Source organism: Seriola dumerili, unplaced genomic scaffold (genome assembly GCF_002260705.1).
Source record: "Seriola dumerili isolate Sdu_G_001 unplaced genomic scaffold, Sdu_1.0 BDQW01000017.1, whole genome shotgun sequence".
NCBI lineage: Eukaryota > Metazoa > Chordata > Actinopteri > Carangiformes > Carangidae > Seriola > Seriola dumerili.
This window is the reverse complement of record NW_019174272.1, coordinates 4945751-4967206: the sequence shown is the minus strand read 5'-3', so window position 1 is coordinate 4967206 and position 21456 is coordinate 4945751. Positions and strand designations below refer to the sequence as shown.

The 21456-nt window shown below is 40.5% G+C and overlaps 3 protein-coding genes across 4 annotated transcripts in view; 1 reads left to right on the top strand and 2 right to left on the bottom strand.

The window, feature by feature from the left end:
- Positions 1-4021: 4021 nt before the first annotated feature.
- LOC111229417 (dual specificity protein phosphatase 18-like) lies at positions 4022-5204 on the top strand. The gene has a single exon (XM_022755744.1). It carries the CDS (start codon positions 4143-4145, stop codon positions 4689-4691), a length of 549 nt encoding a protein of 182 aa, XP_022611465.1. The 5' UTR covers positions 4022-4142; the 3' UTR covers positions 4692-5204.
- Positions 5205-5224: 20 nt separating this feature from the next.
- tgoln2 (trans-golgi network protein 2) lies at positions 5225-8914 on the bottom strand. The gene is made up of 3 exons (XM_022755757.1): positions 8107-8914; positions 7376-7459; positions 5225-7274 (listed from the first exon to the last, which is right to left on the bottom strand). The coding sequence occupies exons 1-3, from the start codon at positions 8536-8538 to the stop codon at positions 7269-7271; spliced, it is 522 nt and encodes a 173-aa protein (XP_022611478.1). The 5' UTR covers positions 8539-8914; the 3' UTR covers positions 5225-7268.
- A 6392-nt stretch (positions 8915-15306) lies between these two features.
- Positions 15307-21456, bottom strand: part of LOC111226848 (transcription factor 7-like 1-A) — a 38945-nt gene continuing 32795 nt past the window's right edge. The window contains exons 5-12 of one of the 2 annotated variants that reach the window (XM_022752147.1): positions 20808-20943; positions 20231-20333; positions 19542-19625; positions 17524-17667; positions 17237-17399; positions 17025-17132; positions 16791-16842; positions 15307-16191 (exon numbers count right to left, since the gene is read on the bottom strand). In XM_022752147.1, coding sequence (XP_022607868.1) covers positions 15701-16191; positions 16791-16842; positions 17025-17132; positions 17237-17399; positions 17524-17667; positions 19542-19625; positions 20231-20333; positions 20808-20943 — 1281 coding nt within the window. In that variant the 3' untranslated portion in view covers positions 15307-15700. The remainder of the gene's footprint in view (positions 16192-16790; positions 16843-17024; positions 17133-17236; positions 17400-17523; positions 17668-19541; positions 19626-20230; positions 20334-20807; positions 20944-21456) is intronic. The other variant, XM_022752155.1, reaches the window with a different exon arrangement.

The window sequence follows — 21456 nt, the reverse complement described above, 5'->3', positions numbered from 1 at the left end:
CACATTACATTCTGCCTAAGACACATGTCCAAACCCAACTGGGGACTTGATGTAGGATTTTGGCTGATGTGATTCTTTATATTCTCTCTCCAGATGAGAGGCATTGTAGACACACTGGGCCAGCCAGCTCACCACCTCCTCTGTGCTGGGAACTACACCCACAAATTTTTTAAGGTGAACAGGCAATCAAATAACTACAGATGGCGGATAAAGGTATTTTAACCTCGTTCAGCTGTTCACTATCTTTTATCTCCCAGTTAGACAACAACCCTTTTAAAACTTTTAGGAAGTAGTATCTGACCAGCATGTTTTGTTCCTGTAGACCCCAAGGGAATACCGGCTTGGCACCGGTATTGAACCCAAGAGATGGATGAGCCCTTTTAAAAGTCTGGATGACCTCATAACAGTATGCCGTCCATTCCATGACTGAAAAATAATTAATATGAATTTACCGAGAGACATGAAGCACTTAAACTGAACTGTCGCGTACTTTGTTTAAATTCCAGCACAAACCAGGGATACAGGAATCCATTGCGCTGGAGGATCAAAGAGAATTTGTCAGCCTCCTGAAAAGCCTTCTACATACAGACCAAGAGAAGAGGATCACTCCAGAGAAGGCTCTCTCACACCGCTTTGTCAAAATGACCCATTTGGTGGATGAAAGATACACAAGCTTATAGTAAGTGACTGAATCTTTTTGAGTAAGGTTTGATAGATACATGATTGGATTAATGGACAGATTTCTTTATTGATTGAGTGTTTTATTCAGTGTCAAGGATTCTTTAGCGAAAATGCTGGTCTGTCCAAAGGACAACTTGGACCAGGCCCTATCTCCTGATGGTAAGGCTGAAGGATCAGCTGTTCCTCGCTCCAATGATGGCGTTAAAAACATGCCTCACTCATCTGACGGAGCAGAAGCTGCTGCAGTAATAGATGCTACTGGCTCAGCTGTAGAGGATTCAGCTGTTAGCCAAGGTGCAGCCAGTCCAGCTGAGGGGACATCGGCCAACGGCGGGTCACTTGATGAGGGTCCACCTGGAGCCCGCTGAAGAGAATCCAGAAATTATTTGGCTGGGCAATAAAGACCTGGTTTGGAATGAAAAATTTAAATAAAGAAATGTTGAATGTCAAATTCATATAGGCCAATTGTAAATGATGGTCACTGGAGTTTTTTAGAGTCACATGAGGCCAAGTGTGAATGGTTGTTAAATCTCCTGGGAAGGGATTAAAAGGACTTTGTAGGTGGGCGCTCTCTGTTGAGGGATGGTTTCTTTACTTTAAGATAGATAACGTCCTTCACTCCTCTTTCACACCGTCTGTCTACTCCTATCCAAAATATGGACATTGTTGCTGTACATAATTGTGATTATTCATGTGTATTTTTCATGTGCCCCCCCCCCCCCAAATAGTTTTAGCCAGCCAGCCAAGAACAAATAACCATCAAGAGAAGCACAACTCATTATAGGTCTATGTAACCCAGCTGGAAATAATGGGTTAAAGAAAAAGAAACTAATTAAAAAACTCATAAAGTTATAAATATTTGAATTAAAAAGTTAATGTTTTATTTTCTGTTATTTGATATTATAGTTGTGACAATTTAGTTAAAATCAGTAATCCTTATCAGCTCCACCCTTACCTGCCTTGATTGATTGATTAAGTCTAGGAGAGAGAGAGTGCGCGTGTGTGGGGGAAAGGGGAGGGGCTGTGACACAGAGAGATGAGAGGAACGAGTCCACCGAGCGCCCTGTTGAGCCAGAGGTAATTGCTTCGCATCACTGCGTTGAGTGTTAAAAATAGATAAAAAAAAAGTTTGGGGAGAGTGAAACAAAGAAATAACACTTGTGAAGTTGTGTAGGTGTTGAGAGAAGTGGAGCAGTTGCGCAGCACGAGCAACGAATCGTGAGGAGTGCCGTTTTGTCCTGGTTCAGTACACTCCTCGTGTTTCGGTAAGCTAGCCTAGCTTTCAGGCTACTTGGCTAAGTGCTGTGTGCTAACAGTGAAATCGTCAGCAACGAATTCAATTTAGTTTTGTGTTATGTAGGTGAATGTCAAATATCTGAAGGGGGACATATTTGATAACTGATATCAAGTTCTGTATAAAATTCATAAATTTTTTTCAAAGAAAAACGGGTATTTAATTTATTTAATTTAATCATTTTACTTACTCACGTGTAAGAGGTATTTATGGTACATTGTTAACCAGTATTTTTCATAAAATGTATGCTGCAGATTTTATGTTTACAGTCAAGAGCTTTTGTTGCTGTGTAATATGTTTTGTTTACTTAAATATTGCTTAAGTTGAAACAGTTAAATTCATATTTTCATGTTTAATAATAACTAATAATTGAGATGAAGACTAGAAATTGAACTAGAATATAACAAATTTCATAGATGTTGAGTAATTACACTCAGTGTTATTTTGATGATATTTTCTGTTAAAATGTGGTACCATTTAAGAGAACTATAACTGAAGAATTCGATTTAGATAGATAAGATAAACATACAGAAACTAAACTTGTGTTGTAAATACAGGTCAGGTTCATGGATTTGATTGAGGAAACCCTCAGAGAAGTCGTCCAACCACCCTGATAGATGGCGAGCCACCCAGTGGCTGATTCTGCATGGGCATCTGGATTTACGCTTTGACATGGTAGGAATGTGCCAGTCACCTGGACGGGCACCACATTGAACATACATTGACTTAGAGTGCACTCTGACTTGGAAACTTTGACAAACCAGACCGTCGTCTGATTTGGATTTGACTTTGCGCACATTATTGACTTTGTCATCTCACACTGACCTGGAACTGAAAAAAGTGTGAAAAAGTCACACTTAAGGACAATTTAGTTTACTTTAAGGGGCCCAGTTTGTTATTTTTCATACCTGTGTAAATTGTGGTATTTTGCATTGTGAAGCACACTTAAGGTGCAGTTAATCAAACTCAGCTGTTGTGTGTGTTTATGGTTATTATGCTCTACACTTAGCTCCTCCCGAATCTAGATCACCCAAGAGTGGGTTACATCTACAATGTATGAATGAATGAGTGACAATACCTGATCATACAATCACTTGCATTTAGCAGTAAACACATCCTGTTCTCCTCTATCCTTCCTCTCTCCTTTTTATTTTTTTTGGACTTGATAAACATTATGCTGCTAACTTAATCGTCTATTTGCTGAGGAGAACTGCTTCTTGCTTCCACTCAAGCAAGTTACCAAAAATGACAGGGAGCAAGCTCATTCGTTACCTCGTAATTTTTGAGAAGAAAGTAACCAATTTAAATAAGTGATTGGCATAATATTCATTTTTGATAAAACGTGTTTTTGGTGACATTTCAATAAAGGCAATAAAATTATAAAAGACTGTGACTCAAACTGCAAGTGTGTTGGGCTCCTGACAGCTACTACTGCACCGGGGACAGTTATGTGTTGTTGTCATCAAAGTGTACCTTAAACTTCAAGCTTAAGTGTGAATGTTGACCTGAGGAGTTGGCCCTCCTGTATTGAGCTATGTGTTTGTTTAAGGGTTGTTTAGTGTCACTGACATATTAGTTCCTGTGTTCGTCTTTCAGATTGAAACTGGTCCATCTGAAAAGTGGACACCCTAACACAAGAAAAGCAAATAGTGTACACAAGAGGTTTTGCCTGTTTTGTTTCCCTATAGCACTGAAGGTGTTTTATATTGTTACTTTAAGCAGGTAAATTTTATTGCTTGTCCCCTGCAATGTCTCCAGCATGTTTTATGTTCACTCTTGAGCTCCCCCATATTTTTCATTTATATATATTTTTTAATGTCATTGTTTAAACAATAATACCAAAATGCCAAAAATGTATTTACAAAGTGCTTAAAATCAAATTTGCAAAATTGTTACATGAAATTAATTAAGCAAAACATTAGGACTTGCAATAAAAGGACACTAGGCATAAAAAAAGCATTTTGGTTCATTTTATAAATGAATATGTGTTTTTATTTCTTAATCAAATAAATGAGAACTCGAAAAAAAAATGGCCAGCTGAGGGCGACAGCGTATGCGCTCATACAAGTTTGGCCTTCCTGAGTTGCCTTAGAAGTGTCAATACCTCTCGCTGTCCAGACATCCGGGATATTTTCAACATTTAGCGGCGGTAAATTTCTTGCTGTCTATGCATCGGTCGGGTCTTGCAGGTCTCTCAGGCCTGTGTGAAGTCACTGATCATCTTTATCTGAGTAACGCCAGCGCGGCCAGTGATTCCGCTCAGGTGATTCGCCATGACATAACCTGCGTCATCAACGTTACCGAGACCAGGAGCCGCTGCCCTGCTCCTCCTCCCGGTGTGGAGTACATCCACATCCCGGTAGCAGACTCCCCGGTGACTCCTCTCGGAGATCACTTCGACGAGGTGGCAGATAAAATAAAGCTCGTTGCAGAGCGCGGAGGCCGCACTTTGGTGCACTGCAACGCCGGTGTGAGCCGCTCCGCCGCACTGTGCATGGCCTATCTGATGAAGCACCGCGGTGTGACTCTCCTGGAGGCCCACAGGGGGGTGAGGACCTGTCGACCCATAGTGAGGCCGAATAATGGCTTCTGGAAGCAGCTTATCCGGTATGAGATGGAGCTTCGAGGATGCAACTCTGTCCGAATGACCACCTCCTCCATTGGAGAGATACCAGACATTTATGAAGAGCAGGCCAGGAATATGATGCCAGTGTGAGGACCTTATCTTACTGCACTACTTGATGTGTGGGGGAGTGGGACATTGTTTCACAGTGGTGATATGTACAGTGGCATAACCATAAAATGATGTTTATTCATTGAAAGAAAACAGTGTTTTCCCTCCTGACTTATTAGATAGATAGATAGATAGATAGATAGATAGATGCTTTACTTATCCCCTAGGGTAAATTCATGTATTATGGGCAGAGTTGGAATTTAAAACACATTTACTCAAGCACTGTACTGTACTTTATACTATTAAGTAAATTTCAGAGGAAAATGTTGTACTTTTTACTTGACTACATTCATTTGACAACATAATTAGTTGGGACCCCTTGTTAAGTTTGAGATGGCTAAGTTAACTGTTACATCAAAGAGGGATTTCATTTCCAACTTAGGTGGTTTCATTAAATCACCGTTTGATGCTTAAAGAGAAAATTATTATAATATTTGACAAAAAAGATTCCTCATTAATCATCTCACCGACCATTAGATTTATCTTGTGACCCTTTGGATGATGACTACTTCTACTTTTTTTTTTTTACATTTAATGGTTTGAAGGATTTTGAATGCAATGTGTTTTATTTGCACTGGATTCTTTTTACATGGTCGCGTTGTTATCTTTTGCTTTTGTGTACAGTATCTGAATACGTCTTTTACCACCGATTGTCAGGCCTCGAATCACTGAAGCAGCTGTGACAGTTAAGGAAAATTTGGGAATCCAACTCATCTGAGGCTGCAAAGTACAAAAAGCATTTATTTTAGAATCAATAGTCATCTGAATTGGTTTGGCAAAGAAACATTTGAAGGACAACAGTTCGTCTTTATGGACAGCCATTCCTAACAAAATGAAATAAATACTGTATACCTAATTATTTAGCTACAAGGTCATTAAACTTCTATATTGTAACTATGCTTTTTCACTCATGTTAAAAAAAACAAGAATTTTCTTTCCAGATCTCACAATAGAAATATATTTTTGGGACACAATATGGACTTTGATTTTGATTATATCTCTTTTCCTTTCTCTACAGACAGGGCTCTCCATGGATTATGACCCAGTAAAAATATATTAATTTATGAAACAGGCACAATACAACAGTTACACATTGAATCACAGTAAAAATCATTCACAATTTGGCACAAGTCTGTCATCTCTAAACATCAACACACACATCGACTCTAGAGGACAGTTTAAATCTAATGTATTAGTGGTCACCTATCCCCAGACATTACTTTCCAATAGTGCACTCCCAACAGTCAAAACAACACAGTCGTTGGCCAGGTTCCTCTTACAAAATACTTTTTTGGTTAAATCAATCAACATTTCAGACTACAGTTTCAATGCAAAGCAACAAGTAATAAGTTAGAGGAATAACTGGTCACAGAGGTGCTGGGCAAACATAATAACTAGACTGACAGTTTACAAATAACCAACACTGTAACACGGTCAGCTACACCATGCAGGTTGCTTTGCATCATATTCACTCTGGATAAAATGAAGGACATTTACATGTGTACCCAACATGTGTTACTTAGTTGTATTTGAATGGACTAGTTCAACATTTTGGGAGACATGCTTGTTCCCTTTTTTGCAGAGAGTGAGATGAGAAGATCAACACCACTCTTGTATTTGTACGCCAACAATGAAGCTATGGCCAGTAGATGGCTAGTTTAGCTTAGCATAAATGCTCCAGCTCAAGAAATAGTCCAACACGTAGCCCCTTGTAAAACTGCAACATATCATTTTAACACTTGAGTTTTTGTATTTATTGAACAAAAGAAATATAAATGGTAATTCACAGACTTTAAAGGTGCTGGAAGGCAGATTTTGTGACCTACTGACAGCGTCTGGCTTGCTAAGCGGCAGTAGGCTGTTTTACTAACGACTATGAGAGTGTTGATCTTTTCATCCAAGTCTCAGAATTTTTCAATCTCTGCCTTTTAAGAAGCTGAAGTGGGTGAGCACTGAGCAAGCATCTCATTCGGAAAAATAAAGGTTGCTATTACATTCATCTGGCCAACACCATATGGTTTTGAGCAGAAACCCCACTGTGATACTTTAGCACATCTAAATAAGAATCTGGATACATTTAACTAACAGACATTTAAAACATCCACACAGAAACTCTACACAATCAGTATTTTACAAGGATTCAAATGGCTTCTTTAGGTACACAGTGCAATGACTAATGCACTGTACAAACAAGGCTGGAATCCAAACAGCTATTCTTTTCATCTGCTACTGAAATATCCTGAGTCAGGACCTTAGTCAGGTCAAATTACAAGATTGCCTAATAAAGTGGAATAACGACACAAGTGCAAAAACAACATGCTTATTTAACCCTCACTGCATTTCACCAAGTCCCTCAATAAGGCAACAATTTAATCTGCATAGTCATGCAATAAGCATCTAAAGGTACAAAATAGAACAATGTCCATTTAAATCAAGGTGAGATCAATGCAGAGGACACCAAGAAAAAAAACTAATGCCTGTATGTACTCGCCCCCTTCTCACACAACCTAAAGTGTATTCAGCTGCTCCAGGCAATGGCTTCACAAAAACGACTTGAGATCACATCTGAAAGAAAATGTAGAGATTTCAAAACTCACAAAATAGTTCATGATTTTTAATTTAAAAAGAAAAAAAAGGGGGGGGGGGGGGTTATATCAGCAACCTACATGTTGTTCCAGCTTCTGGTATTCTGTAGATTTAGGTCGACGTGTAGATCTGGATCTCTTTCCCTCCAAAACAAAGGCAATGATCTGGCGAGAGGAAAGAAAAGACAAACAGATATTGGTTTCAAATGGCTAGTCTGGTCTGTGTTTCAATACACTAATGAACAGGAGGCAGCAGAGTGGATTCATTGTTCTGTGTGCTCCATTATGCACCACACAGCACTTGGCAATTAAAATCCTTCAACTAAACATAACAGCATCTCACAGAAGTGGTTGGATATTTCTGGGAAAATTTTGCAGTGATTTTCTTGCTCAATCTTAGATGAGAAGATTTATACCACTGTCATATCAGCACAGTAAGTATGAAGCTACTACCAGTAGCCGGTTAGCTTTACTTAGCATCAACAAAGCTGACCACGTCCCACATATTCAGTTGTAGACAAATGATGTGGAGTGAATTACATGTTTTCATGAATTTGACACTGCCAAGAGTTAAAATCATTCCATTACATAAAGTGGAGACCTGACTGCAAATAAAACAAAGGTCTGTGACAGAGCTAGCACTGTTACTTTTGGGTTTCATAAAATTTCATTTCCATCTTGTTTTGTTTCAACAAGAATGCACAGACCACAACGGTTGACACACATACAATGTAAAATCAGGGTAAGTGGAAACACAGGAAGTATGCTTCAGTGTGGTCTGAATAAGAACAAAAGTTTCAGAGGTCAGGTACCTTCCGCTTGTTGTGGTAAGTGATGTAAAGCACTGCCACCAGCACAGCTGTAAAGACAAGGTAGGCAAAGAAATGACTGCTTTCTGTGTCGTCCTTCATTCCAGGTGCATTATACTGATGACTTTCCTCCCCCATTTTCCCATCTCTGCTGTCCTCTTCTGGCTTCTTCTCTTCTGTTTTTTTCTCACTTTCGTCCTTTTTGTCTGTTTCTTTCTCATTAGCGACATCTTCTGAATTTTTCTCACTGACGTCTTTTTCTGTTGTTTCCTCATTGCTGTTGTCTGTTGTTTTCTCACCGCCATCGTCTTTTTTTTTCTCATCGCTGTTGTCCGCAGTTTTCTCATTGCCATCATCTTTTTTTTTCTCATCGCTGTTGTCTGCTGTTTTCGCATCGCCATCGTCTGCTGTTTTGTCATCGCCGTTGTCTGGCATTTTGTCATCGCCGTTGTCTGGCGTTTTGTCATCGCCGTTGTCTGGCGTTTTGTCATCGCCGCTGTCTGGCGTTTTGTCATCGCCGTTGTCTGGCGTTTTGTCATCGCCGTTGTCTGGCGTTTTGTCATCGCCGTTGTCTGGCGTTTTGTCATCGCCGTTGTCTGGCGTTTTGTCATCGCCGTTGTCTGGCGTTTTGTCATCGCCGTTGTCTGGCGTTTTGTCATCGCCGTTGTCTGGCGTTTTGTCATCGCCGTTGTCTGGCGTTTTGTCATCGCCGTTGTCTGGCGTTTTGTCATGGCCGTTGTCTGGCGTTTTGTCATGGCCGTTGTCTTTTGTTTTGTCATCGCCGTTGTCTTTTGTTTTGTCATCGCCGTTGTCTTTTGTTTTGTCATCGCCATTGTCTTTTGTTTTCTCATTGCCGTTGTCTTTTGTTTTCTCACCGCCGTTGTCTTTTGTTTTCTCATCGCCGTTGTCTTTTGTTTTCTCATCGCTGTTTGCTGTTTTCTTACTGTCGTTTCCCAATTGCGCATTCCCTTCGCTAGCTGCCTGGATGGTTATGGACTTGTGATCACTGGCTATCTTTTCCTTGTTCTCAGTGTGATTTTGATGATCCTTCTGTGAATCAGGCTCCTTCCCCTGACTTTTTTCTGAAGGTGTCATTGTTTGTTGATCGTTTGCTTCACCTGTAGTAGGTTGTCTTTGGGCCGTCATGGTTGAATCTTGGCCCTTAGCATCTTGTGTTGGAGCCCCTGTAAATAAAAAAAAAAAAAAAAAAAAAAAAAAAAAAAAAAAAAGTTTTAACCAGCAGAACAAAGGCAATTTTGAATATTTGTCCAACCTTGTTAGTAATGTCCTCTGTCATCTTCTTGTCATCCTCGCCCCACTTGATTAAATTAGCTGAGATTATCTGATTATCTGATTAAATTATATGTTGTAAAAAGCATAACACAAAGGCTGTAATATCAAGCCCAAAGTGGCAGCCTCAGCAAACAAACAGCTTGGAATTGCCTTTGAACCAAACAGCTAGTTTGATATAAAAGCAAATGGACAAATGACAGTAAAATTCATTATTATTATTAGTATTATTATTATTATTAATTATTATTCTTTTGGCCATTTTTATGCCTTTATTGGACAGGGACTGTAGAGAGACGTCAGCTAATCAGAGGAGAGACACAATGGGAAAGGCATGCAACTAGACATGTTCCGATACCATTTTTTCCTTCCCAATACAGAGTCCATTACCTGAACTTGTGTAGTGACTGATTCCGAGTACCGGTCCAATATCATATCGTTAAATATAAAACAATTAACAGCTGTATACTACTAACTCTGCATGGATGTGGTATGATCACTATCGTTGTAAACCATGAACAGATACATGAATGCCATAGAATCTTTTTTTATTATTTAATTTTACTGCAATTCTAACACAAGTTGTCCCAACACTAGTGCCACCCCTTGAAATAAAAGCCTTGCAAGAGAATACATGTTGCATTTTTACTGGTGGGACGTCCCACTGTAACATTTTGCGAAATTGCTGACATTCTCCGTTCCTTTCATGCAAAACAGTAGTTGCGTGTGACTGTACAGCACAACTTCCTGTCAAGGCTACTGATTTAGAGAATCCTCCTCTTTCACATGAAAATGCTCATAGCTGGATAGGTAAACCCAGAGTTAACCTGCTTCTTAGTACAGGCCTCAGGTTATCCAGAGGCCTGCACTACAAAGCAGGTTCAACATACCTAGGATATATTTTTATCTGGCTTAACTGAATCTAACATTGGCTGTCCTGGATAATATGTACAATGAAGCTGCTTATAAACTGTCTCAGTTAACTCCCCTATCCAACTACCAGCACGTTCATGTGAAAGAAGCAGAATTGTTAATTATAAGCAACATCATCAGAACCATTAATAAAGTACTTACTATGATATGAGAAGAAACGCTGATACCTGCAGGTAATTTGCCATTTGCAACATCATAAAGTGATATTCAACGAGGTGAAATTTGAACAATATGATCACATGGCAAGAATAAAAAGGAAACACTACAAATAATATCCAGTTATTAAAGTCAGGCTAAGTTTACTAGTTAGTACTTTACTACTATTTACGACTCTAAATAAGTCCATGAATTATCATTACGTGAGACAGTTAATACTGCCAGAGAGAAGAAAAGAAAAATGGTCTCTCCGTTTGTTATAAGTCGTTTTATTGTGAACTCTTGTTTCCGTCGGGATCCTGTAGGAATGATGACTCAGTTTTTCCAGTAATCTATCGATTGGTCAGTAGCTGGGCTGTAGACAGGTTTTGATCTGATCCTCTGAAGTTAATTTGCCCCGGAGCAGGTTAGCAGTTAAGCATGAGTTACCATGGTGATTTACCCCGGTAAGAAGTGAACCACTGTCTTAGTACTGAAAACCCAGAGTTAAACCTCACATCCTGCTTCGTAGGCAACAGGCATCAGGAGGGACAATGTAAGGCGCAGTTAAATCAGATAACGAAAATATATCCAGGTATATGTATGTGTGTGTGTGTATATATATATATATGCATGTATGTATGTATATCCATTCAGTAAAGATTTTCCTTCAACACAACACTGACGGTGAAATTGACCTCTGTGATTAGTTTCACTTGTCTCAGAGTTGTTTTGTAATTTAACTGTCGAAGACAAGCTGCATTAGCAAACAGGGATTATGGAGAGAATCCAACATTTCTCTAACAATGAGTCTGAAGGAGGCATAGAACAAAAAGACGATGGAAAACTACCCTCACCTGTGACTAAGCAGCAACAGAGAGATACTGTGATTAGCAGGAAAACCGTCTTCATTGTGTCCGCACACCGGAGGCAACACAAACTATCAAATATGTCCAGTCCGTCTATGCTTATCGCTCACCACACAATCCGCGTTGACTAATGTGGTATGACAGGTTGGAAGATTTAAAGTCTTGTTCCTGCTTCCGTGTACAATCCAGCCCGCTCTTCTTCTGCAGATCGAACACACAGAGATGAGGTTTACTGCCACCCACAGCTGGAGTGCTGCCATAACAGCTGCGCTTCCCATGCCGGCTGTGTCTTCAGCATAGGTCTTCAGCTCCTTCATACTCTAACACCAAACTTTCTTCTTTCTTTGTTTTCACTGATTTCAATTGAAGAAGTTGAAATTTAATATTAAAATAATCAACCTAAGTCAGATTCAAATACCAACATTCACTGCCATTTATTAAAATATATTTAATTTCAGTTGTTTGGTGGTGCAGCTCTCACATCATAATCTAGAAAAAATATCACACACCGTTCGTCACTTCCACCAAAGTGTAATAAGGTGAAGTTATCCCTGACCCCCTGGATTCACCAGTTTAGCAACAAGAAATCACATGACCAGACACAACCAATCAGATTCCCTAATTTCAGCCCTCAGCTCTTGCAAATCAGTGAAATGTGTCAGGCAAATACAGTCATCCATGTGTCATCAAAATGCTGTTTGTACTGTTCAACCAGGATGTAAAGCCTCTCCTGCCCTTTTCAGTCATGGTCGTAGCGCATTCCCTTCACAAATGCCTGCACTTATCTATGTATATGGTAAAACAATGCATGTTTGCACACTTGAGCCAGGCAGCTTGACTTCTTTATGTCAGTGAATCTTGCTATAGACAGGAATCCAGTGGGAGGCCAGACTCGACTGTCGTCGCCAAATTATTTAGTTTCATTTGAATGGCACATGTTGAAACAAAGGGAGACTAAATATTTAGATACATTCGTACTGTAGATGCTACAGTATGTGAGGCTGACATCCTCCTATTGTACTTACACCCCATTGTACTCAACAACTGAACTTGTAAAGGTGAGAGACAACATCGATGGAGAATTAAATTCTATATTTATCATTATACAAGATCTGTTGTTGTTTCTAGTGATCCACCACAGGAGTGGAGCAGATAACATTTGTGTTGTTGCTGCCACCCAAAGGTTAGGTGCTGACATGATGGGGATATTAACACCATATGAGTTGGTTGTGTCAGTATTTGACCTCATCAGCAGATGGCAGTATTGATATATAGTGCAATTTTAAAAAACTGACAAAAAGCACATCATAACACTAGATTACTTAATCTGCATGTGATTGTAGGGCGTTTCAAAAACTGTCAACTCATTATGTTGTCCTATAACAGCCTCAAAATATATGAAACAGTACTTCTTCCATTATAAAATAAAAATAATTAGCATTATGTCACTAAACTTTGCAGATGAGCATCATGGTTATTATAATATATGAATTTGAATAGAATGTGTGCAGTAGCTCTAGTGATGAGATAATGATCCAAATATTAATTGGAGGTGTTTTACATGTCAGCTGGGTGTGGGGGACCCGTGGGCGCTTGTAATGAATATGTCTTAATTGTGGCAGGCTCTTTGACATTTGAAAAGTCCAATGATCCTTCTCATTCTTGACACACATTTGCATTTCCATCTTTAAGGTCAAATGGGTGTGAATAATACATTAAGGAGGTTCTTAAGCTCACAGCCAGCCATATCTATCTTCACAAAGGCACCAGCTGAGTCTTGCTAAGCTCAGTGAATGTTACAGAAACAATCAATTAGTATCACTTTAGGAAACCACATGTGAAGCAAACACAGCATCCTGTTATTAATGGGACTATAAGGTCACAGAGCCATTGGATGATATAGGATCAGCCTTTTCTGACTGAACACAATAACAGAAACCCACCAGTGTAAATATGCGTTACTGTGTGGATTTAGACTTAATGATGCTGATGGGTGGGTGTTTTCTGTGGTTGCAGTTTTTTTTTTTTATAAAATAATTTTAGTGACTTCTGAAATGACAGTTCTAGGTGCAATATTACGCAGGGGAACTATAACAGGGTTAACCTGGAATAAATTCGAGATCAAAGGAAGGCCCAAAAAAGAACCTTGGCAAGAGATTGGAGGAATTTAATGAGCAAAAATTAACATGTATTAAATCTGACCTTGTGCTTACATGGCAGATGTTGAGAGGATGCGAAACAGATCCGTTATTACAGATAAACAGCAGCAGGTTACATTATATGAGGAGCATGGGAACTTTAAAATAACATATCTTTTTATTACATTTCAAATATAGATTTTGTTAAAAACTGAACAAAATGCCTGTGCTTTAAAACCCTACTTGCCAATCTGCTATGTGCTAAAATTCACCTAAAAAATGCTGTAATAATCATGTTGTAATAGATTCCATGGGATTCCCTTCAGTAAAGAAACAAGTGAAAACTGTGGAAAAAAAAAATAAGCATGCACAGGTATGGAGATATATTTACCAGAAGAATACCTGCAATAACCAGCGCATTTGATGTCATTCACTTGGGGACTGAGTTTCATAATAAGGGTCTGTCTTAGCAGAAGTGAACATCGATGTATGGCCTTGAGAAGACAGATTTGCTGGCTGTTTTGACAACTCATTACCTGTAATTTCACTGACGGATCGGTGAAGTGGCTCAGAGTAGGCAGCCGTGGCACCAGAGACTGTGTGGTTTTGCTTGGAATGATGTAAGATAGAACAGCAAACAAGCAAAGACTTATTATGGCTAATGATTGCTTAAAACAGAGCTGTGGAGACTTGACAGTTTGGTGCCTCTATCATGGGGTGAGGGTTGGGGGGGTGTGGGGTGGCGGGGGGCGCACAATGAGAAGACATCCTCAGTCCACCTGCAGTTTTAGGAGACTGTCTGAACCAGAGGTAATTTTGTTTTATGATACTGACATTTGATGCTGTCACAGACAATTAACAGTAAACGGATAATAAATAATGGCTCAGTAGCTGACTCCTATAGATCTCTGACAATGTCAAGATCATTTATGTAGCATGTGTAAGCTTAAAATCAATTAACACAGAATGCTCCATTGGTGCGGTGTGTCTGGTGGTGCTGTCTGCTATCTGGAAAGTCATCTTTAATGGCAAAATGTATATATATGCAGCAGTGGGCTCGCCTAGGTCAGTCCCCCCGCACCCCCACTTCCCCCCTGCTCTGACAAAATTGGTCCATCCCTGGCACTACTCCTCATCTCCAAAGCCACCAAAAACTGTAACCTACCTTGTGTATTTTTCACTAATTGAAATGCCTAATGAGGTCCCAGGGGCTCCATCCCATTACCTCTGAGTTAATTAAAGCCTAAGCAGTGTGCCAAACGGTGAATAAAGATGCAGTAAAAGTGCAAAAGGAACAGGGAACCCGAGCAGGGTTCGGCGCGCTTGGATAGGGCTGACCTGCTTTTTTGTCATTGTTGAGGGACGCTATATTCCAAGAAGGAGCAGATGTCTATTATTTTTTTATTTGTATTTATTTTAGGCTTGAATTTTTTTTGTTACCCTGGTTCAGGCACTCATTTTCCAGTGTGGTTAGCCTAATTCTGCTTTATTAAACATTCAACTCCTTGCCACCATCAGTAAGGATTTTATGAAGATGTTCCCTGTTTACAACTGAAGCATAACATGAGCCTAAAAAAATGACAGGTGTGTTATGGACTTTTATTCAATTCTATTGTGGCTGTAATAACATTATACTGCTTATTAAATCTACATTCAACACCTACAAAAGGCAGTTATCAACTTGTTATGCACTGCGGTCACTATTATGAGAATATGAATCCAAACCACATTACCTTGTTAAAGAAACCTCTCCTTATTAAATGACAAAAAAAATGCATGTGAAAAGACAGATGGAGGCATTTCTTTTAAGAAACAATTTCAAATGTTTATTTAACATGTCAAAGAAGGGGCACACACTCGTGAATTGAAAAGGGGGGGCTGCAATTATTGGCCAGTACTATGACTTAAACTTAATACTAACATTAATCAGGTTTTGGCTAAAAAGAAAACATGTTTTTGTTCCTTTTTGTTTTTATAAAGAAACTTTATGTACATTGGTTCTTTTATACAAGAGGTTCATTGGATAAATGCATCAAAAAGAAACCAGTTCTGCAGTAAACTTTACAAAAAATACATTTTGTTTCATTGAGAGATGTAGAAAAGGAGACAGTCAAATATTGACCAATAATATTTCTTCCTTTTCATCATTTAGAAAAAAAGTTGTTCTAATACCTATTTTAAAGAAAAGCAATATACAGCACAATAAATGGGAGAAAATTTGCCTTTGCGGATTCATTCAGTTGGTTTGGTTACCAAGGACAGGGGCTGCGACTGGAACAGGGCATGATGGGAGTGAAGGGCTGCCTGATGGAAGGGGGAAGGCGGGGAGAGCATGGAGTGGTGCAGAGAGGTGAAGGGGATTGGCCGGGTGAGAATGGGTGTGGTCGACTGGCTACCTGAAGTACCAAGTGGGATGGAGATGGCGGGTTGGGATGAGGAGGAAGAAGAGGAGGAGGAGGAGGAAGAGGAAGAAGAGGAGGTGGATCCAGGAGCTTTTCCGGGTAGGGAGAAGTGGTGGTGCATGCGTCCCTCCGGTTTGGTGGTGAGCGATAGCGGCTGGGCCTGCTCGGAGTGAGTGGCGGCAGGAGCAGCCGGGGAGGCCAAGGCTGCAGAGGGAGTGGCTGGCGAGTCCAACATGCTGCCATGTGACGACGCAGGGCTGTCACACATCTTCTCAGAGGGCAGGTACTGCACGCACTGCTTCTTGCTTCTTATTGAGAAGTCTGGGGAAAAGAAAGGAGAAGTGAAGAGGCTGAATTATGGATCTCCTGCTGGCTTCAAATCTGGTTCAAGTCCCTCAATGCTGCCGGTGACAGAAGTGAAGGAGCGATTATTACAACAGTGAAGACGATGGCGGTGAAAGTTCTGAGACGTGACTTGTTCAAATCAACTTGAAAACACGTTACAACACGGACAGTGAAACAGGATGTTAAACACATTCTGATGGTAGGCATTTATGATGCAAAAAAAAAATGACACTACAATAAAATGTGCACTGAAGTGTGGAAAGCTCTTTTTATTTTGTGGTCATTTGGTTGCACAACAGCAGACATACCTGCCACTATTAGCACTGAACCTCATAAGCTGCTTGTTAAAGTACAGAAGCAGGGAAAGAAGTTAGTATGTGTTAGTGAAGAAAAGAATCCATGCAAAAAAAGGTAGATAAAAATAACAGAATAAAGGCACAGTGTCCCAGGTTGAACTTGAGCTTTGCAGGAAAAATAAAGCTTGCTTTTAGTTTCTACAATTTTCTTCAAAACAATTTTTTTTCTACAGTTTTCTTAAAACAAATAAAAGCTGTCAGGAAGAAAAGGCCCCTTACCTTCTGGTTTTGAGTCTGGTTTGTTCTCTCTCTTCCTCTTTTTTCTCTTTCCCTGCAACAGATAAAACAATGTTGTTTTTCACTGTGGAAGTAAACCACCTCAGCAACTTCAGCTTATGAGAACAAAAGTGTGGTTACTATAATTACACAGTTAACCGAACCCAGTGAGAACTTTTTTTTCTAACTTCCTCTACCCACTGACATGAGAGCCGATGGTGGAAACGTCCTACTCACATAGTTATCTCGTGCTGACCATCCTGGATAGAGCTGGGAGTGCAGTTGCCTCTCTTTTCTGGCCAGTTCATAGTATTTGGCTTGCTCTTCTCTTGACAGGGAATGCCACTGTGGACATAGACAGAGTATATCAAAGGACTGCTAAACACACACACACATGCATAGTTGCACATGCATAAACTCAGATGCACATCTCTGTCAGTGCCACTTACCCGCCTTCCAAGGATCTGGTTGATGGCAGCGCTCTCTTTCAGAGTGCACTCTGCCACTACTTTGGCTCTCATCTCCTTCATATACAGCATGAAAGCATTCAGGGGCTTCTTGATATGAGGCTTCTTGTCCTCCTCTTTCTTGGGAGGAACAGGGGATTTCCTGCTAATCCAAAACATTAAAAAGATGCTGTTAATGAAGTGTGAATGGCGGAGAGGAGCTGCTAAAAGATAGCAAACACTGTTCGGCCACAAAAGCTGGTTTTAATGACTATTTGAATTGTCCTTACGCATGCATCGAGGGGCTGATGTTGTCACCGCTGGGCTCCTGCTTGATGGCCGGGGAGACGATGGCGGGATGGGGAATGCCGGTCTGGTGGAGGCTGTGCGGAGGTGGAGTCACCATGTGGGGGGAGAAACGGCTGGACACCAAGCTGAGGAGGCGAAAGGAGGCAACATTTTAACAGTCGCGTTTAACAGCAAATTTCTGTTCATCTGTTGAGAAAAGGTTCCGCTAACTTGGCACATTACTGCCCTGCCTTACCCTCAGGGTGAAACTCACCGTGCCTACTGCGTCTGTCTAGACTAAATTCATACACACAATGACTTACATGCTTGCTTTTTGTTCAAATAAAGACTTTTTCAAAAGCCCCTTTCTTCGGCGATGGCTGGAGAAAAGTGGAGTGTGTTGTTACCATGGCAACAGCATGGCCGTGACACCTGAAACCACTTTCCTTACCACGTTCCAGACCATGGAGAGCGTTCTGACAGCCGTACACACAGAACACCTTTTACAAAGTGGCTCTCTCAATTTCCAATTGTTAATACAAAGGAGCATTGTAAAGGACAAAGGGGAAAATTAACCCTCTACCACACACTCTGCAGTTAGTGTTACAGAGGAAAATTAATGCTAAATCTATTTAAAGCTTTTTAATATGACTGTAATGGAGACTATGCACAATATAGCCTTGTACTTACTTAAATGAGGTGAGTCCAGAGTTATTATCTTTACCTTATGATACACCCAGTATGGACCGAGCCGGTGGTAACTTGAACCGAAACATTTCTAACTGTTTGGAGCTGCCATCGAAAACAACAGCATTGGATTCAAGGTTACAAATGCTCACACAGAAAGCTTGTTTTGACTCCTCAGTCAATGTTTACCATCACTATCTCTATAAAGTTAAAAAAAATTAAGTTTAAATAAAGTCTTACAAAAGCAGATGTAATTAAAAGCTGTTTTTTTGAAGCTTTTTTTTTTTTCCTGTGATCTATTTAATAATTTACACTATATAAACAAGGAGGTGCCATATCATCCCCTTGATACTAAACATATATCTATGACTATCTGTAAACATCCTGCTTAGTCCCAAGTGAACAACTCTGCTCCTGCTTTAAGTGATGGCATGCAGTCAAGCTACACATTCTTTAAACAATGCTCCCATTAAGATTCATGCAGTGCAGGATTGGTGCAATAGTGGGGAATGCACTAAATCTGATGCATTACATAGTAATAAAAATGAGTGTGAGGTATGTTCTGATGATCTGAGTTCACCTCAGGATGGTGCTGCACATGCTATTGATCACAGAGGCCCTTCTGAATATTTCATCTCATACTAACACCGGAAGGCCCGCTACAAATCTTTCCAATTTTGACAGAGGGTCAGAGAGTTTAGTCTGATGGGACGTGTAGGTTCAGATGAGCTTTGATTTGTCCTAATCGATTCTCAGCCCTTTCATCTCAGCACTATACGTGTGTGTGTGTGTGTGTGTGTGTGTGTGTGTGTGTGTGTGTGTGTGTGTGTGCGTGCGCATGTGTGTGTGTTGTGGAGTGGCTCAGAACACTGGCCTGACCACAGAAGTTTAGCTCAGAGAGAAAAGACAGGAGAGGAGCGCTGAATGCCAATAATGTGTTCACTCTATTTAAGAAGCTGAACTTGTCTGTGATAGACTCAGACCTCACATCCCTTTGTAGTCTTGACACTGCTGGCTGTCCGTGATCTGACAATGTTCTCTCAAAAGTGGAACTAACTTTTTTTTTTTTTTTTTAAATTCTGCTTTATATCCCAAATGTATGTGGTTGAGAGATATTAAGCAACCATTCAAAACAAGATCTATGGTGTTTCCTTAAAATGTTGCTGTAACAGCTCAACAATGAAACTGCACATCAGCCATTTATTTTACTCACAGTCTGAAAAGGCTGGCAAAGAAAGCTAGAGAAATGTGATTACAGCATGTCATAGAAGCAGCAGATATTAAATGTCTCCCATTGGGAAACTGGGGGTGTTGCTGAACATGATCTGCTCACCTGGACATGGATGCATTCATTGCTAGCGCTGGATAGGGGTGACGGAATCCCCCCGGAGGGATGGAGTACATGGGCTGGCCCTGCCTGAGAGACAGAGGGAGACAGAGGGAGACAGAGAGACAGAGTGAGCGAAAGCATCAGAGTGAGGTGGATCAAACACAGCTGACAGCTAACCCACCAGCACTAATCCTCTACTCATCAACTCAAATCCCCTGCTTGTGGAACAGCACCGTTGCAATTGATTATGAGACCCGTGGCAAAACCCATAAATGTTCAGGAATTCCTCCTGGTGAACTCAAATGTTTTAATTTATCATTGTTCTGATATGGTGCACCTGCACTCAGACTATGGAGCATAAAACTGAGACATTGCTCTTAACAAACGTTACAAAAAAATTTCCTTTTTATGCTTTTCTTCATGCTTCACTTGATGTGAGCTTTATTAAAAATTAGTTCGCTAACATCCGTGCTTTAACTGTGGCGTGATGACATGCGACTTCAAAGCAAGTGAACATACAAACTGATTTTTTAAAAAAGTGATTGAAAATGTCTGGCCAACATATTTGCTATAAATATTTTTCTGTAAGAGCTTCTGAAGAAAAAACATGACATTCAAAATATTTCATTTACACACTTTTCAGAACAAAACTCATCTGGCTGTGTGGACAGGTGGCAGGAAAATGAACTTACTGTGGCATGAGCCAGCCCAGAGGGTGTGCGATCGAGCCGACGGCACCAGGAGACAGGGGGTAGTATGGAGAGAGCTCTGATGGGTGAGGTGTTCGAGGAATACCTGCAGGTGACAGAAGGCAGCTTTTAAAATGCTGTACACACTCGCTGAGGCGCAATTAAAAAAACATTTTTTTAATCTCTGAAAATAAAACAAAACTCTATCTACTCTTATCTTTTACTCTAACCGTTAGGCTTGAAAGGTAGCTGAGGACAGAAGCTTGATTCCAACAATAACTTCAAGGTCTTCAAGGTGGAAAATAAGTAACAAAATGTCCATAGAAACTTGCTCAGTACGTTCCAAACAGAAACAGCTTTGTCAAAATGTGTCTAAACACACTGTTTCCTTTTCATACATCATGACCCCGTCGAGCTCATTAGCATACGTTTGTTTGTGCTCATTAGAGCGCCGGCCTCCTGGTTTCTGTTGATGTTTCAATACGTTTGTCCACCTCGATTTACAGTGAGTGACGTGAATTCAAGCCGACCACTGACACGCTTTATGTGGATCTGCAGCGTAAGGTTAATGAGACTTCACCTGTCTTTGGGTCGAGGATCTCTGGGGAGAGGTGTGACGGCGGCGTGCCGGGGGAGAAGTGTTCGTTGCTGTAGGTGATGAGGGGCGTCAGTGGGTGGACGTGGTGGGCATGCTGCACCACTGGGACTTTGTTGGACTGTTGATGAAGAGGAGAACAGGAACAAGAATTTATGAGCAGGACGTGACCAGTTCAGCAGCAAGTGTCTGACACAACATTCAAAACACAGTGAATACAAAGTCATCAATCAAAGTCACTATGAAACAGGCCTATTACTTTCCCATACTGTACACTGCACATGATTTGTGTGGGCCATTGTTCAAAACAAATGCATGGAGTAAATAGGCCATCACGTGTGAGTGCCCTCCATGGTAAACATCACAGTCTGTGCGTGTGACCAGCCCTGTGATGCAATCTGGACCAGCACCAAGGAACACTAAAAAGCCTCGCAGACACATGCCAAGACCATTACGGTCATTTAGCTAAGGAGAGAACTGTTTGTTCAGTCCAACAAGAAAAACAACGGTGCCACAGAGTCCAAAAGTCACACCAGCAAGCCACAAACAAACACAATCAGGCTTAGGTAAACTGAATACCCATAAACAAGTGGAGACATCATCTCCCACTCTGTCTGACAGCAGCCACTTGATG